Genomic DNA, 12,244 nt, shown 5'->3' with positions numbered 1-12,244 from the left:
AGATGCAGATCTACTAAAAACACCTAATTTGAGTGTTTGACCTAATTATTATATCCGTCTCATCTAAAAGTGAGGTCATGTCTGTGGAGTGTTGATAGCAACCTTGATGGTCTTGCTTGATTTCACGAACTACAGTTATGTCTGTTATTCATCTCTGCTGTCATTGGGAATAGAGTTGTTAACAGACAACTTTGTACAGTAGATAAAAAGAAAAACCCTTCCCCTCACCCTACCCCCCACTCCATTTAGAGAAAGTGTATTTCTTGGTCAGCTATTTCAGGTCAGTTCTCCCAGTGGGAGTGCTTATTGACTACAATGAGATTATCACATAAACTTCTGAGAGAATAATTTGGTTGGTAGAACATGAAATGCTTTGGGAGTTGATACAGATTAATTCTCAATAGGGGGGTAATCCCTAAATTGTGAGGCACCCATAAAATACCTAGCTATTGCAAGTACAATGCAACACAGGTAGCAGTTTCTAAGGGGTTACCATGGAATCATCTTTGAGAAGCTACTCTTTAGCAGAATTAGTACTGGATCTCTCCCCGCCCTTCCAGTAAATGCAGTGACTTTATGGCATTAAAGGAAAATGTACCTGTCATTTGAGACTGTAACCATGGGATATCTGGGATTCCCTAGGGTACATGAAAAATTATGGAAGGCTGTGGGGATGGCTTTTTCCTCTTGTATATGCCTGGCCAGATCCTAAGATCATCTTCAGAGGCCCTGGTCTGGGTAACCCACTAGGGAGTTCAACTGGGTAACTACTAGGAAGAGGGCCTTTTCCATAGTAGTGTGCTGGTGGTGAAATTAGGGTGACCATATGAAAAGGAGGACAGGGCTCCTGTATCTTTAATAGTTGCACAGAAAAGGAAATTTAAGCAGATGTCATTATATATGGAGAACCTGGTGAAATTCCCTCTTCATCACAACAGTTAAAGCTGCAGGAGCTCTACTAGAGTGACCAGATTTAAAAGAGGGCAGGGCACCTGCAGCTTTAACTGGTGTGATGAAGAGGAAATTTCACCAGGTTCCCCATATATACAAATGACACCTGCTGAAATTTCATTTTTAGTACAACTGTTAAAGATGCAGGAGCCCTGTCCTCCTTTTCATATGGTCACCCTAGGTGAATTGCCAGGCCCATAGATGCTCATCTGGCACTATTATTGTTGCACTGAACTTATGTTCTTTTTGACGCCAGGTGAAGAGCCCTCTTTTTCTCCCAGGCTTTTTAAACTGTCTTTAAAAACCACCACCGCCACCGCCACCACCTTGTGGCAGTGAATATTAAATCTTTGCACTGCTGCTGTCCTTTGCTGTTGATTTTATTTTGATTTTATTCTGTGGCTGTTTTAATTTGTTCTAGATTCTTTTACTGTATGGTTCTAACCTCTAGTTTTGGTTTTATTTTGTGCTGTTTTTATTCTTTGTTTTAATGTTTGCGAATGCTGGGAGTTGTAGGACTTTTTTTCTGACTAAACCTGCATAGGATTGTGCCTTAAGTAACTAAATATTTTGTGAACCTCCCAGAGGGCTAGAGGTATTGGGCAGTATAGAAATGTGGTTAATTAAAATAAATAAAACAAAATAAAGTAAATGAAGAAGTCTCGAGGAATAAAATTTGCTCTTTCTTTCCTTCCTTTCTCATTCATGTGACTTTGGATCCAGAGAGGCTCTTGCTGATCCTATGCTCCTGAGTAGGGTGACCACATGAAAAGGAGGACAGGGCTCCTGTATCTTTAACAGTTGCATAGAAAAGGGAATTTCAGTAGGTGTCATTTGTATATATGGAGAACCTGGTGAAATTCCCTCTTCATCACAAAGCTGCAGGAGCTATACTGCAGCTATACTGTGACCAGATTTAAAAGAGGGCAGGGCACCTGCAACTTTAACTGCTGTGATGAAGAGGAAATTTCCCCAGGTGCTGCATGCATATAAATGACACCTGCTGAAATTCCCTTTTTTATGCAACTGTTAAAGATACAGAAGCCCTGTCTTCCATTTCATATGGTCACCCTACACTTGTATGACTGATGTATCATCCAATATTCAAAAGATTACATTTCTATTATTTATTTATAAGATTCATGAGTAGTTTAATCCAGACCAAACTATGCTCAGAGCAAGGTACAATAGGACAACAGTGCAATGCTGGGTATGTCTACTCAGAAGTCCCAATGAATACATCACTGTGATTTACCCCCAGTAGAGTGTGTATAGGATTACATCCTAAATCCAGATTAACAACTGAAAACATCTAACCCAATATAACAGCCTTCCTCAACCAGGTTCTTTCCAGATGTGGTGATGACAATTCCTATAATCCCCAACCATGCTTGATTGGAATAATGGGAGTTGTAGTCAACACATCTGGAAGGCACCAGATTGTGGAGACTGCAATAAAACAATAACATGACTTGAATAATGCAAGCAACAGAACCTAATTAGCCCTACTGCCACAACTAATAATGCCAACATAATAAATTAAATAAAGAATCGTACAGACCTTCTTCACTACTGACAGTCGCACCAACCAGTTTACAGTTTTCAACGCAGTCTTCCTGTGACTGATCTTTAGAAGCTAAATAACATTCCACACAGCTCCTGAGAAAAATGATGTAACAACTCCTCAATCTTTATCATTTACAAGACATCAGGAACAAAAAGATATATATATATATATATATATATATATATATATATATATATATGTGGGCTTCATCTGAAAAGTATCTTACAAAAGGTCTGCTGAGGTCAATAAGTAGTTCTCAGTAATTTTTATATGTACTGCGTTAAAAACACACACAGAATAAATGTCACATGGTTAAAATACTTCCTCATCTTTTTCCTAGGGTGACCATATGAAAAGGAAGACAGGGGCTCCTGTAACTTTAACAGTAGTATTGAAAGGGGAATTTCAGTAGGTGTCATTTGTATGCATGCAGCACCTGGCGAAATTCCTTCTTTATCACAACAGTTTAAGCTGCAGGAGCCCTGTCCTCTTTACTCTTTATTCTAGTTTAGCTTCCGCAGCTTTAACTGTTTTGATGAAGATGGAATTTCACCAGGTGCTGCACAGAAATGACACCTGCTGAAATTTCCCTTTCAGTATAACTGTTAAAGATACAGGCGCCCTGTCCTTCTTTTCATAGAGTCGCCCTACTTTTTTCCCCTTTCAAGCTGTCTTTAGATATGAAACAGAACAAAGCAACATTATTCATGCATGTGGTTCTGCATATTTAGCGACAGTTAACACATACACACCTTAACTGCCATTATGCATTTGCATTATTAACTTGCATTATTACCATATTTTATAGTCTGTTACAGAACAGGAGGTTTTTATAGAGTAGTAAGGGTATCTATTTCCCCAAATCTACTTTACACATAGATTTGTTTTACTTCATTTTATTTATTTTAAAATATTTTATACCACCTATCATGTAAAACCAGGAGGCGTAAAAGCATAAGATAAAATATAAATATACAATATAATGAAAATATATCCAGCGGCCATCAAAAAATAAACAGAATATACTTCATATAAAGACAAAGGCTGTAGTTACAATCTAATGCACAATTATGCCCATTTAAACCCCATTAAATCAATGGGGCTTAAGTGTACCTGACTTTGCATAGGGTCATAGTCTATGACTTTAGCCTACATTCAGCATCAAAACTGGGTACCACGGTGGCCAGATGCAAAAGCAGGCAGGACACTTGAACCTTGATTAGCTACACCTGCTGAAATCCCCCTTCTACACCAGATATGGGCAGACTTCAAACTTGTAGGATATGATTTGGTGGGTTGTTTTTTTTTAACTGGAACCCTTAGATCCACCCACCACAGCCACATGCAAAACCAGTCACATGCCTTCTACCAGCTTCGGCAGGTTTGCCAGCTACACTCTCTCCTGGCCCCCGTCTTCATGGCAGTGCATCAGCACCACGAGGCCTCGGGTTCCCGCATTGGCACTCCTTCCTGGCATCTGCAAGGGAAGAAGTGCCAATGTGGAGTTGCTGCTGCCACTGGGCCAAGCACTGGGGAGGGGGAGGAATGGGGAAGCCAGCTCTCCCCACTCTGACCTCCCTCTGGCTGCCCTGTTCCTCTCCCCCTCCCCCTGGCATTTTTAATTTAAAAAAAAATCTGTAGATGTGAACCTTCGCATCTACAGATTAAAAAATAAAAAAGGTGGGGAAGCAACAGGGCAGCCGGAGGGAGGTCAGGGAGGAGAGCTGGTTCGGGCGTTGTGCGTCCCTCTCTTCCTTCCCCTCTGGCTGCCCCATTCCTTCCCCTCTTTTAATCTGTAGATACGAAGGTTCGCATCTACAGATTAAAAAATAATGAAAAATAAAAATGAGAGGGGGGAAGCAGTGGGGAGCCAGAGGGGGAGGAAGAGAGGGATGCACAGTGTGCAAACTGGCTCTCCTCCCTCTGACCTCCCTCCGTCTGTCTCGTTCCTCTCCCCCCGTTTTTTTAAAAGAAATGTTTATTTACAGGGATGCAGGGCACCCAACAGCTCTCCTGACTTGGAGCTCCCAGAGGTACGCCCCCTTCCCTGTCCAGCAAAGCCAATGATGACCAATCAGGGGGTACCATCAGCTCCGCAGCCAAAAAAGTTGGGGTAAGTGCCTGACTTTTTTTCAGCAGAGTTTCTGGGGTTTGCCCCTGGATGGCTTTGCGATGGCGGCTGTGTCATGTAGATGACTTGCTGCCACTACCAATCAACCCTGGGACAAACCCTTCATCAAGACTTGCCGCTGGACAGGGATAGCTTGGCCACAGTGGAACTAGTAACCTGAAGACTGGATGACTGCAATGCCCTTAAGGCTGCTCCGGTATCTGGAGCTCGTGCAGAATGCAGCAGGTCGGCTGTTATTGGGAGCTGCCCCTTTTCAGCTTGTAACTCCTTTGCTGAGGGAACTGCACTGGCTGTGGCTGTCTATTCACTACAGGGCCAGGTTTAAGATTTTGATACTAGTATTTATTCCAGGACGCCTTCCTTGACTGACCTGCCATGTTTTTTATTGATACTCTTTAAAAAAAAATAACGATTTTTAATATGGTGTTTTGGGCTGCAGTTCCCATCAGCTCTAGCTTACATTGCTAATGGTCAGGATTGCCAGAAGTTGTAGTCCAAAACATTTGGAGGGGATCAGGTGGGGAAGACTGTACTTGTAGATTCTGATCTACCTTCTGTGCACCCTGGCTCCACATGCACAACTATTAAAGGTGCGGTCCTCTTTTGCTTCTGGATACCCTTCTGGATACCCTAACAGGGTCGTCCCCCCCCCAAGTATAACATTTCGATTAAAAAGAATGAAAAGTAAGTCTTCTTTGGTTCTCTTAATAGAAATTGCTAGGATATTACTCACATAGTCTAGGAGATACAAATGTATATATTAGGCCATGGCTAGACCAGGCCTATATCCCGGGATTATCCCGGGATCATCCCTGTACATCCAAATGTAAACTGCCCAGAGAGCTTCGGCTGTGGGGCGGTATATAAATGTAATAAAATCAATCAATCAATAAATAAATGACACACAGGGGATCCCGGGAGCAGGCAGGGGCGACCCCTCCATTTGCCTGGGATAATCCTTAGGTCTAGCTAAGGCTTTAGTTAAAATAAAACAGGTTTGTTGATTAAGTGATATAGAAATAGCTTTAATTAAGTCACTGTACAATGGCTAAAATCTTTAAGCACTCATCATCATCATCATCATCTCTGAACTGATCCACCCACAGAAGTTAGTAGAAAGGTTACTAATGATTTATCTGGGATTGGAGCCAGGTCTGAGCTTCCTGGTTGAAGAAAATAATTATTGACATTAAAGTAAAAGTTAATTTCACCAACCTACTGGGAAAAAAAAAGACTAATCTAACTATAACTGTAACCGGAGTTCAAGGGGTGCAGCTTGATCTTATGAGCAATCCTGCCAGCAAATGTATATTTCATTTTCGGCACGAGGAATCACTTCACTGGAAAATTATCACGATCTGTGATGTGACCTTGATGTTGCAAGTCAGACCATGGCGTTGCAACAGTATTGGCTGATTTTTAGCAATGGGGAGTGCAAGCCAATGGTCCTGGGAAAGAGTGCCAGGGACCACAGGATTCTATGGAGTCCCCCCTCCAAAGCTGCAGATGCTGTTATGACCTGGAAAGAGGAACTCTGGTATGCAACCCCTCCCGTCTCCCTCTCCCCCTCCTCCTCCTGCAGCTGCCACAGAAAGAAACTTGCTAGTACTTTCAGAAGTCATAAAAGCATCTCTGGAGAGGTCAGAAAGGGGGCATGCTGGTGGGTGGGATGGAGAGGAGAAACCAGGATATGGGAAATCCTATGGTCTCTCCAGCCTCAATTCTGCCCCCCACCAGCATGACCTCTCTAGACAGGCTCAGAGGCCCAGCTAAAGAAATAGCAAAACACAGAGGATGGAGAGGCACAAATCACCACTGTTGCTCCTCCTGTCCAACACATTTGACAGCACAACCCATAAGATTGTGTCCTTCGTGGATAGGCAAAATTGTTAAGTTCATCTGCTTGCTGTACATTTGTCAAGTGTACAACTGCATTCTGTTGTGGACAATTATCAGCACTTTCCATTCAGCTAGAGCTGAAACAAATAGCTGCAAATATATTTAGCAAATGTTCCAATTCTGCAGCCCAGATTTTTAAATTAGACGTTTGAAGCAACATTTGCATGTTGTTATTTTTAACATGGTGAGATGGTCTTCATTATTATTATTATTATTATTATTATTATTAATAATAATAATAATAATTTGATGCTGACAACTACTCATACAAACTTTTCTAAGAGCTGATGTTGCAATTGGTTATGAAATTGAACTATGAATCAGCAAGTCCCCTGGTTCAAATCTCACACCTGCCACGGCTCTAGGCGGCTGTAGTCCAGGAACTGTCTTCACGGCGCCAAGTTGGTGCTGCTTCACCACCAAACCCCACAGTTTTGCTGGTGCGGGGTGGCAGCAAGTTATCCAGACAGAGGGAGGCAGAGTGGGCTTTCCGGTGGCCATTAGGATTGCCGGGATTGCCCCCTCCCCAATTTCATGCATCAACATCAGAAACAAACAAGAGTTACCTTGAACTGAGACACACTCAAAAAAGAGCTGACTGTAGTCCTAACATCACTCGAGTTTGGGGTTGGTGGGGAAAAAATCAGATGTCCTGCTTGCAAACTTTCAGGGGAGTTTTTAGGGTGGAGATGCGAGGACAGACCCTCTCGTGGCTTCTGGCGACCAATGGCAGGTCACCTTCCACCCGGGACCGACCCCCAGAACAGTGCTTGAGCAAGGATAGACAGGGAAGAGCTGTGTTGACCACGCTTGGGCAGGAAAAGTCAGGGTAAATCTGCTCTTCATCTTTGGCTCTTTGTCTGGGGTGGCTCTGAATTGGTGGCTGCACATTCAGAGGCACCACGGGCCAAAGACAACATATAGACAGCCCCCAGGAATGGGCAGATGTCAGTCTTTACAGACAGCAGTCCTCGGTTTGAAGGTATGCTTTATTTGAAAGGCTATCTAGTCCAAATTGGGTTTAAAGATAAAGGATGGAGAACAGGGGCCCTTAAAATTGTCCATCAACAGGAAGTACTTGTTCAACACACTCAGCAGGCAAAAAGGGTCACCTGGTCATGGTGACATGAAGCGTACTTATATTTTTATTAAATTAATAATTTTAATTTTTTCTTCTATATACATGAATAAACATATGCAAATTTTATACAGATCACTGCCTTCTTTTGTCCTCTTTAATATATCTCACCATATTGAAGAAGACCAGACCTGGTGACCTGTGTACCTTGTTCAAGCTGCTGTCCAGGTGTCAACCCTTGTTGCGCAACTTTAAAGACCTGGCTCCCCTATCTTATGGTTCTTTGATTTAAACCAGACTTGGATTGGGCAATCCACCAAATAGAGGACTGTCCTCTGTAAAGCAGGCCACCCAGCCACCGCAAGGCAGAGCTTGCTGCTGCTGTTGTATCAGTATCCCCTTGCTCTGTGTAAAGTCTTGGAGATCTATTGCAAAACACTTAGAGATTTACCAATCATTATTATTATTATTATTATTATTATTATTATTATTTATATAGCACCATCAATGTACATGGTGCTGTACAGATTACACAGTAAATAGCAAGACCCTGCCGCATAGGCTTACAATCTAATAAAGTTGTAGTAAACAATAAGGAGGGAAAGAGAATGCAAACAGGCACAGGGAAGTGTAAACAGGCACCGGGTGGGGTGAAGCTAACAGTATAGAGTCAGAACACTCAATATTTAAAAGCTATAGGAAAAAGAAAAGTTTTTAGCTGAGTTTTAAAAGCTGTGATTGAGTTAGTAGTTCTCAAGTGTTCTGGAAGAGCGTTCCAGGCGTAAGGGGCAGCAGAAGAAAAAGGACGAAGCCGAGTAAGGGAAGTGGAGGTCCTTGGGCAGGCGAGAAGCATGGCATCAGAGGAGCAGAGAGCACGAGCGGGGCAATAGTGTGAGATGAGAGAGGAGAGATAGGCAGGAGCTAGGTCGTGAAAAGCTTTGAAGGTCAACAGGAGAAGTTTATATTGGATTCTGGAGTGAATTGGAAGCCAATGAAGAGATTTCAGAAGTGGAGTAACATGGTCAGAGCGGCGGGCCAAGAAGATGATCTTAGCGGTAGAGTGGTGGACAGAGACCACCAATCAATCCCAGTCTATATTCTGCCTGCCTGTCCTTTAGGATATCAACTCACCCTCAGCATGCCATCTGTGATACTAGGGTAATAATACTGAGCAAACTTACAGGACTTCCTCGGATCACATTAGCCTCCCAGGGGTAGAACGGCCTCATAGATCCATCACCCCTGTAGAGGGGAATGGTCTCTGTTACCATGAACCACACCAGGAAGTGAGCAGATCAATCAAATAAGGGTATATACAGATAATTTAGACAGCACATGAAAGTGACCCCCCAAAAAGTACTAGGATTTAACTACATAACCACCCCACCCCCAGAAAGTATGGCGAACAAAATTCAGCACCCCTGAAATATGACTGTACTTTTAGACATGCGACAGAAACAGATATTTATAAGCCTACATAAGAATATCAACTTACCGTTTAGAACTGCAAGGATCACTATAGGTAAGGGATTTTTCACAATTGCTACCGGAAATGCCAGGATTTGCACACACGCATTTCCCACAAATGCATTCGCCTCGTCCACTGCAGATCGTGCCGTCTTCAGAAATGCAACTGTCAGTCTCAGTGCTGCAGTTACAGTATTCACCCATCCAGCCATTGTGGCAAATGCACTGACTGCAGTCACAGTCTCCATTGCCTGAGGAAAATCATGGAAGTTAGTTATTCTTTTGCATTCTGCTGATACCTTTCCAAGATTCCAATACCCAAAATAACTCAGTCAACCCTCAAACCCCTCTGTCATCACCTTTCCCTCCTAATCCCTGTAAAGCCTCAGTGATTAGCTATGAATTTTAAAAAATATTTATTCAAGAGGTTATATAATTTGAAGAAATCCAGACAGGTACAGAACTACAGTAGTTTTTAGGACCAGCTAAAATCACAAAGAAGTGAACTAGCTTTTAATATTCCAGAGAACTCCAGGATCAATGTTATACCCAAAAAAATCCCAAGAGAGAAGTTGAAAAATATTGTTGGCAGAGAACATGATAGAAGCCCTATTCTGGGATGTATATCAGTCTTAAGGTGGTGAATAACAGATTCTTTTCTTTTCTTTCTTTGCATTACAATTTTACACAGACTTAGCAAGCAATCCTGTGTCCCCACACAGCATCTGCGGGGACATAGGATTTTTCATTTTATGGAATCTGAGGTTGGAAAAAGGGCTCCAACCTCAGAACCCAGAAATTGTGCTCCCCGCCTTCTCCCGCTCATAGCTGGCACAGTTCTCTCCACGCTGGCTACATCTCCATGCTTGTACATAGAGCGTGGCGGTGGGAAAGGGGGCGCTTCCAGGAGATGGGGAGGGAAGGAAATTGGGGCATCAACCATACAAGGAATCCTATGGCCACCTCAGCCTCCTTCTCCTCCCTGCCCCGTTCTTGAAGCCTTTGCTAGACAGGCTAAAATGCCTGTCTAGCTTAAATGCAGAGCGTGAGGCATGAGGTACTTCATGCTCTGCATAGGAGACCTGTAAGCCTCCAAGTTTGGGTGCTTACAAGTAGCCAGAGCAGATTATGTAGGATTGCATTCTTAGGACACCATCCTATGCATGTTTAGACATAAAAAGCCCTACATTTCCCAGTATTCCTCAGCCAACATTGTACCCTTAATTAAGTTTTTAAATGACATCCTTTGCATATCATTCTTCGGTATGCTGGGCCAGATCCACACACAGGCTTTGGGACGTCCTGAAGGCGCTTTAGGGCGCCCCGAAATCGATGATGTACACCCTACCTTAACTGTTCCAAGAAGAGGCGGCGGAGGAGGAGGAAGAGGTGGCCCTGCATCGCCCCTCGCGGGGACGGGATGAAGAGTTGCCGTGCCCGGCGGCTTTGCCGGGGAATCAGCTGCTGCCCACCTACCCGCCGGCCTCCTTTTGCCGGCGAAAGAGCCACCCGGGCCCACCCGGGTTGGAGAGCTCAGCGGAAGAAGCCGCCGCCGGCTTCCGCTGAGTTCTATGACCCGGGCGGAAGCTGGCAGCAGCTTCTTCTGATGAGCTCTCCGACCCGGGTGGGCCCGGGTGGCTCTTTCGCCGGCAAAAGGAGGCCGGCGGGTAGGTGGGCAGCAGCTGATTCCCCGGCGAAGCCGCCGGGCGCAGCAACTCTTCATCCCGTCCCCGTGAGGGGCTATGCGGGGCCGCCTCCTCCTCTGCCTCTTCTTGGAACGGTTAAGGTAGGGTCTACATCATCGATTTCGGGGCGCCCTAAAGCGCCTTCAGGGCGTCTCGAAGCCTGTGTGTGGATCTGCCCCTGGTTCCACTTTGTTTTCTATAATTTTATTATGTGATTTGAAATAAATAAATAAAAGACTACTATTTAAAGTGGACCTACCTCCACATAGCAGTCCTCTAAATCTCACACAAGAGAAATTGTCACATTCACAGTTTGGCCCATAAATATTTCCATAAGCTGATAAGTGGCAAATACACTGTCCACAATAACAGTCACCTCTTCCACTACAAGAAGGTAACTCTGGGTAACTTTTACAGGAATCTGCACTCAGTGAGTCCTTTTCATCACATTCACAATGAGGACCCATGTAGCCAGGGTTGCAAGTGCACACGCCACACTCGAAAGAACCGTTCCCATTGTTGCACTTGGAGCTGGCCACCTCCGTCTCCCTCTGACAATTGCAGCTACATACTGCCTGGATATCAATTTCCAGAGCTTCATTCAGCCCCACAGGCTTTATTAGGACATTCCTTCCACTTTTCTCACAAGTAGATAGGCTTAACGTCACGTTGAAAGTGACCTAAGGAAGGAAGGAAAATATCATGCATCGCTTTAGCATTCAAAACGCAAAATTGCCAAATAAATATTAAAACTCACGACATTTTACTGATTTATTTTGCATGTAATCAGTTTAAAGTAACAGCATGCATCAAACCGGGAGGTTTGATTCATGACAGTAGGTGCTTCCTTGCTCATTGGACTGTTAAGTTTTACATTTCTATCATTTTGTTTTGCATACTTTTTGGTATTAGGCTGCAATATACATTTTGTTGTATATTCTGTAATCATTAAATTCGTGTCTATATAGGTTTTCCGTTTTCCTGTTGTGCTATTAGACTGAAAACTAGTTTCGACATAGCAAGATATCGAACGCTTCTACACAAGGCTGTTAATCGACTGTATCTACTTTCATTTTTGTCACAGAATTGAGATCTGAGCACTATATGAGGAATGTTTCCTTTCCTGCTGCAATTAGTTTCACAGAAATACATTTCATTCATGAATTCATAATCGCCTTACCATTTCTCCCACTTTAATTTGAGAGCATTTCTTCTGGTTTTGAAAGGCAATGCCGTTGTTACAGATGGCAGTAAAAGCAAGGTTCAGTCCATCTGTGTCTCCAAACACCTCCAGCTCAATTTCGGATCGGAGCACCTTAAATACAAAATGGTTGGCATAAAAACGTAAGAAGAGCCGTGCTGGAATAGGCCAAGGGTCCATCTAGTCCAGCATTCTGTTTGCACAGCAGCCCAACCAGCTGCCCAGGGGAAAACCCACAAGTAGGACATGAGTGCAACAGCACCCT

At 43.6% G+C, this 12,244-nt stretch overlaps 1 protein-coding gene across 1 annotated transcript in view; it reads right to left on the bottom strand.

Annotated features, from left to right (window-relative positions):
• Positions 1 to 12,244, bottom strand: part of ITGB6 (integrin subunit beta 6) — a 52,730-nt gene that overhangs the window by 10,885 nt on the left and 29,601 nt on the right. Inside the window, exons 11-14 of the mRNA XM_063116467.1 lie at positions 11,959 to 12,093; positions 11,038 to 11,458; positions 9,122 to 9,344; positions 2,513 to 2,610 (exon numbers count right to left, since the gene is read on the bottom strand). Of these exons, the coding sequence (XP_062972537.1) occupies positions 2,513 to 2,610; positions 9,122 to 9,344; positions 11,038 to 11,458; positions 11,959 to 12,093 (877 nt within the window). The remainder of the gene's footprint in view (positions 1 to 2,512; positions 2,611 to 9,121; positions 9,345 to 11,037; positions 11,459 to 11,958; positions 12,094 to 12,244) is intronic.

The sequence above is a fragment of the Elgaria multicarinata genome, chromosome 2 (genome assembly GCF_023053635.1).
Source record: "Elgaria multicarinata webbii isolate HBS135686 ecotype San Diego chromosome 2, rElgMul1.1.pri, whole genome shotgun sequence".
Taxonomy (NCBI): Eukaryota; Metazoa; Chordata; class Lepidosauria; order Squamata; family Anguidae; genus Elgaria; species Elgaria multicarinata.
Note: the sequence above shows the minus strand (reverse complement) of the source record. Positions and strands in the feature narration are given on the sequence as shown.